This window comes from Musca vetustissima, unplaced genomic scaffold (genome assembly GCF_032173495.1).
Source record: "Musca vetustissima isolate MV318-11 ecotype Yass unplaced genomic scaffold, APGP_CSIRO_Mvet_v1 utg157883, whole genome shotgun sequence".
Lineage (NCBI taxonomy): Eukaryota > Metazoa > Arthropoda > Insecta > Diptera > Muscidae > Musca > Musca vetustissima.
Genome location: NW_026883577.1, coordinates 40,410 through 46,567, shown reverse-complemented (window position 1 = coordinate 46,567; position 6,158 = coordinate 40,410). Strand labels below are relative to the sequence as shown.

The window sequence follows — 6,158 nt, the reverse complement described above, 5'->3', positions numbered from 1 at the left end:
GTGTTAATTGCAACGTAGCGTTAAGGTCCTGACTACTGTGACGGAGTGTTTTCTGGAAAGCAAAGCAACAAATTGGAAACACCCTAAAAAAATTCAGCGAAGAACAAGAAAACCAAAATAGAATGTAAAGAAAAAATCTATAAATTAAGTTTTTGTTTATCTACCTTTGCTACTATTTGCATTGGTTTGTGCGATTGTGTGTGCGTTCGTGCGTATGGGATAATCACATAGAATTTGGATTTTCTAAATTTCAGTGCTATCATCATTTAGTCTCTAATCGCTCGCTGCTGCTGTTGCTGTACAAATTCACAAGGGGTCGAACGAATCAGAGGAAAAATGTCGCAAGCTGGAACTGTGGGAACACCCTCAGCGCTAAATAATGGTTTCAACAAAGTTTTCATTCAACGCGATTATAGCGAAGGTACGGCAGTGAAATTCCATACCCGATTGCCACCAGAGTTGGAGGGATTGGTAAGTGTAATGGAAGTTCGGGTACGCAAGTATCCGTTTTTTAAGGAATAACTGGTATCTTCCTAAATCATAGTTTTATTCTCATAGCATTCATGTAAAAAGTCTATTTGGTACAGGGTAATTTGTCCTTGTGGATTTGAAGCATGTAATAGAAAACAATAAGGACTTAAATATTTATATTTGAGGATAAACTTGGGTTTAAATGCATTTTACGGATACCTCTCAAATCATTTTGAAAATTTTATCATAGGTAGCTCATCATATATTTTTCTGGGGAAATCAGTACTTTTTGAGATATGGGGTTCCAAATTTCAAAAAACTACCTCCAATCTTTATTAGAAAAAAAAAATAAATTTTAATTATGCTCACGTAGTCCAATGTTCCACTTGTCCACAGAAGAAAGGGCTTAAATGCAAGGACACCTCTCAGATCATTTTGAAATTTTTACCATATGTAGCCCTTCTGATGCTGATTACAGAAACATAATTTTTTAACGGGGTGAAATCAGTACTTATCCAGATATGGGGTTCGAAAGTTCCAAAAATACTCCCACTTTTTAATAAATATATTTAAGAATACCACTCCGAAAAATATATTTTTTAAAGCAGATAGTCCTTTTGGAGCAGACCACAACCACCTGTCCATAGAAAAAAGTCTTGAATCCCCGCCCGAAGGCCGGCTATTTAAAAAAAAAAATAAAATTTAAAGAAAATTTTGGTCGCGTAGCCCAATTTTTTACCTGTCCATAGGATAAAGCCTTAAATCCCCGGCCGAAGGCCAGCTATTTAGGAAAACAATTAAATTAAAAGAAATTTTTGTTTTTCAATTTCATTATTTTTTCATGAATGGGAACCAAACCACAAGGACATGATCGGTTCCAAAAACCACTATACATCTACTACTCCAAATTTTGCTCGCGTAGCCCAATTCTCCACCTGTCCATAGGATAAAGTCTTAAATCCTCTATTTTGGAAAACATTTAAATTTAAAGAACTTTCCACCTGTTCATAGGAGAAAGCCTCGGCCGAAGGCCGGCTATTTAAAAAAAATTAAATTTAATAAAAATTCTGTTCACGTAACTCAATTTGTACTATTTATTACTGATCGGTTATTTATAAGTAACTTTTTGTAGTGTAAACAATAATGTGCATTACATTGGAAAGAACGTAAAAAGTGGGGGTATTTTTTGAACTTTGGAACCCCATATCTCGGGAATTACTGATTTCCCCTCGATGAATGTTGTTGCTGTAATCAGCATCAGAATGGCTACCTATGGTAAAAATTTCAAAATGATGTGAGAGGTGCCCGTAAAGTGCATTTGTTCCGAAGAAAGTCTTAAATGCCGACTACTTGGTAACACATTTTAATTAAAAGAAAATCCTGCTCGCGTAGCCCAATTTGCGTCTGTTCATAGGATGAAGTATTTAATCTCCGGAAAAAAAATCTGCTCGCGTATTACAATTTTCCGTCTGTACCTAGGATAAAGTCTTAACCCTCCGGTATCAATTTAAATTTGGATACCCCATATCTTTGGAAGTATGAAGTTCTTCTAAAAAATGTGGTTTTGATAGTAAAAAATTTATGTCTACCGTAAAAAATCAAACATTTCGGAGTGATATTCTTAAATATATTTAATAAAAATATGGGGTATTTTTAGTACTTTGGGTTACTTATTTCCTCCAAAAAAAAAAAAAATATATGTTGTTGAAATCAGCTTCTATGGTACAAATTTAATAATGATCTGAGAGGCGTCCGTAATTTGCTAAACTTTGTCCTAAACTTGGAATCTCGTTGATATAATTGATGCGTGTCCGCCCATCTGAACGGTTTAGTTTGTATATTTATAATCAAAGTAAAAATAGCATTTATTATCCCTAAAATATCGACAGATTTCATAAAAAATGTGGATCTAAAGATCCGAAAATACCCTTATTTTCCACCCGATTATACATCTTATAGACATATCTTTCCCAATGAAAGATTACATTGTTGTTAAAGATTATTACCAAAATTCGGAATACTGGTACATATTAACTATTTCAAAATGATATTTTGAAATTTGAAGGAAGTAATAATAAATATGAAGCCAACGAAGTTTGGTTTTTCAATAAAAACAACCTCCAAATACTTGTTAGGTTTCTTTCCATTAAAGAAATCCAGTTTGTGTTCATAATACTCTCAGCCTTATGGCTAATTAGGGTATGTATACGAAAAAAATGTGCCTCATCGATCTTATTGTTTTTAAACGGCATGTTTCTTTGGAACAAATCCATTTCAGACAATTTAGAGTCGATTTACAAAATTCCGTCTGTCTGGCTGGTGGGCTCGTAATATCATCATGCGAACGAACTTCCGATTTCAACCAAATTCTACAGAACTTAATATTTGGTTAGGGAATAAGAAATCCATTATTTATATGAACTATAGGAATTTATTTAACATGCTTCGGAATGTCCAATTTGGTCTAAATGTGCACCGTTTTGTCGTATGATTTGTTGCCATTTTTAATGATTCTCTTATAGAAGACTTCTCTCTATTCGCAAAAAAAAATCTAGTAGTGGATTTTCACAATCCTCCCTAGTGACAAGTCTGAACTGTATGGCGGATGCATTAACCAAGCTCCCAAGTTTCTGGCGAGTCACTGCAGGTGTGTGGCATAGTGTTGTCCTGGTGGAACACGACATCTCTCCTTCCTGAACGGAATCTACGAAAACAAAATTGCACATAATTGGCTGTTACAGTATCGGAACCAAAAACACCATTCACAATTTTAGCCGCTTGGTTTGCATTTTCGCTTTTGTCAAATAAAAACTGTAAAATGTATAGAATTTTCTCTTTGTCCAGTTCCTTTTTAACACCCTTTAACTCACAACTGAATGCACCAAACAAAAAAACAGCAAAATATTTTTTTTACTGCGAAATGTCAGACTTCCATCGAGCAAAAATCTGAAATTGTTTGATCGATTCTTTACGAGAAATCTATCAGTATAGCCATCTGCAGAATAAATAATGGAATTCTTTTTCTCCGACCTAATATTTTAACCAAGTTTCTATAAGGTTTGAAGATGGGATTTATCGGTCAATTCCCCACAAAGGGTCAAAATGGAATGTGCGATTCGACCCAAACTTAGGACAACGTAATGTTTTTGCCTATTTAAGATCAAATCGGAAAATGGTATCCATTGGTCCAATCTTTCTGGTACCTCCCACACAAAATTGTCAGTATTTTTCTGAAAATTACTATCCGATTTGAACTAAACTTTGCACAAGCTAATATTGACCAGATTCAGAAATAAATTCCATATATTTTAATAAAAAAATATATATAAAAATATCTTTCAAATATAGTCCGATTTTATGCAGATGATGTACTTAAGGGGACATCCGAATCCAAAAAATCCAATGTGATTCGAAAGAGCACTTGTCTGGCTCTCGTATGAAATAGAATCTCTTCGGATCAGTCACAGTTTCGTCATTAAATGTAACTAATACCATAGACAGACGACTGCCTTAATTTGCATTAACAAATTCTTAATTTGAATTAATATTTACCCCTGACAGACGAATGTTTCTGCATTTACGAAACAGTTTTTTTGTTTCAAAACAATTGTTTGTCTGTATGTAGGAGGAATATATTGACATTTTTTCTGCAACATATTTCGGAATTACATATGTATAAAAAAATACTTAACATAAAGGAAGAATAGCGGCTATAATGTTGGCAAAATGGCTCCCAATTCGAAAAATTTTTGAAATTTGCTTTTATTTCTCATATTTATTTTCATAAACGTAAACAAATTTGACAACAATCAATAGAATTTCGACAGCATTGCCATATTGAAATTGGTTAATTCAGTATAAATTCAGTTTGATTTTGTGCATTAACAATGAGGATAATGTACAATTTAATTTGAATTAAGGCTGTTAATGCAAATTAAGGCTGTCGTCTGTCTAGGCTATAAGATCCTGTCATACACCCGTACCGATGTTACAATTTCTCAGGTGCTCCAATTATGTATTCCCTTTATGCTCAGCCACTAATCTGCTGACCTTTAACGTGAGTTCCCTGACCCTGGGATCTGCTATGTTTGATCGACGGAGCTTATCACGCTCAATTGTAAGGCCAACTAGTTCTGCTGAGAATTTGTAGGAAATCTTGTGGCTGCAGCTGTAATCATGTCCCAGAATTTCTTTTCTTCTACCCGTGCTTCAGAAGGAATGGAAAGTTCTTTAAAGCGCCGGTTGGTGAACTCTCTGAATCCATGTCAGTTGACTTTTCTATGGTTAAAGAAGTGCGACGTTCAGAGGTGATGAAATCGGGCCGTCTGCCACAAATCATGGTGGACATTGAAATCCCCTCCACTAGGAAATTAATGTTGGGGAAAATAACGCGGTATATACATGTTAAGCACCTCTACCTCGGCAGTATCACATTTAAGGGGACCTCCCCCATTCTCGATTTTAAATTTTCAAGATTTTCATTGGGCTGGTAAATGAATACCAATGCATGTTATGGTTTGTAGAGATTTAAAAGAGAAGAAAAATAATTTGAAAATTTTTGACGTTGTTTTTGGTAATTAAGGAAAAGACCTTATTTGTTATGGCGGACATGATAACTCTTCACTGGAACATCCAAGGGTGTTAGAAAGAGTACATGTCTGGCCGTATGAACTAGGATTATTGACTTCGCTCAAAAAATAACAAAATGGTGGACTCTTGAATTCGAACAACACTGCTTCGAAAAAAATTAGTTTAATGTTTGGGAATCACTTTTGCCGCTTTTCTTTTTGCATCGTCTAACAAGTGCAGTGGATGTGTCTATGCTGACAATATTTTCCGAAAATTTCTGCTAAAAACGAAATCGAACGAGCTACCTCTATACAAATGACCTATACGACAAAAGGTTCACCTTTACCCATTAAACAAACTCCTTCTCCTAAATTAAACTAATACTTTAAACAATATGATTAAAAGATATTTTGATAATGAATTTTAATTCTTATTCTATTGTTTATTTTTTTTTCTTTCACAGATCGAAAGACATGTCTTTGAGTCTACCATAAATAAACTAAATGAATTTTTTGCGGAAGCTGAAAAAGGATCATGCAGTACTTATTGTGAAGGTTGTATTGGTTGTATAACTGCCTATTTGGTCTATATGTGTTCGGAGACACATTATGAAAAAGTAAGTAATCCAAATACAATCATACATACAATAAATTGCAATAATTTATCTCTAATTTTCATTACAGACTCTGCGTAAAATTTCCAAATATATTGCTTCCCAAAATGAACGCATTTATCATCCCAAAGGTTTACAAATTATCGATCCTACCTATCGTGGTTTGCGAGTAATAGAAATTACAATATTAGATCGTCCTGGACGAACGTGACTTCCGCTTTCACACTCCACCGAAGAGTTTTTCATGTAACAAAACCAACTCACACAGACTCACTTGCATCATCATATTTGTACATTTTAAGGAAACATCAACAGAAACAACAACAAAACACATGGATTTGCGTGTTTGAAACACACTTCTGGTTAATTATTAATGGATTATAAATGGATGGATGACAAAATGAAGAACAAGCTGAAGAACAACAAAAGAAAACGACAAAAAATTAGCTTTATAAAAGTGGACGAAAGAAGAAGCTGAGAAAGAGAACTTTTTTAATTCCAAAAA

General features: G+C 34.2%; 1 protein-coding gene across 1 annotated transcript; it reads left to right on the top strand.

Annotated features, from left to right (window-relative positions):
* Positions 1-336: 336 nt before the first annotated feature.
* LOC133330485 (golgin subfamily A member 7-like) lies at positions 337-5,908 on the top strand. Its single transcript, XM_061538922.1, has 3 exons — positions 337-471; positions 5,504-5,656; positions 5,724-5,908. Exons 1-3 carry the CDS (start codon positions 337-339, stop codon positions 5,862-5,864), a joined length of 429 nt encoding a protein of 142 aa, XP_061394906.1. The 3' UTR covers positions 5,865-5,908.
* The last annotated feature ends 250 nt before the right edge of the window (positions 5,909-6,158 follow it).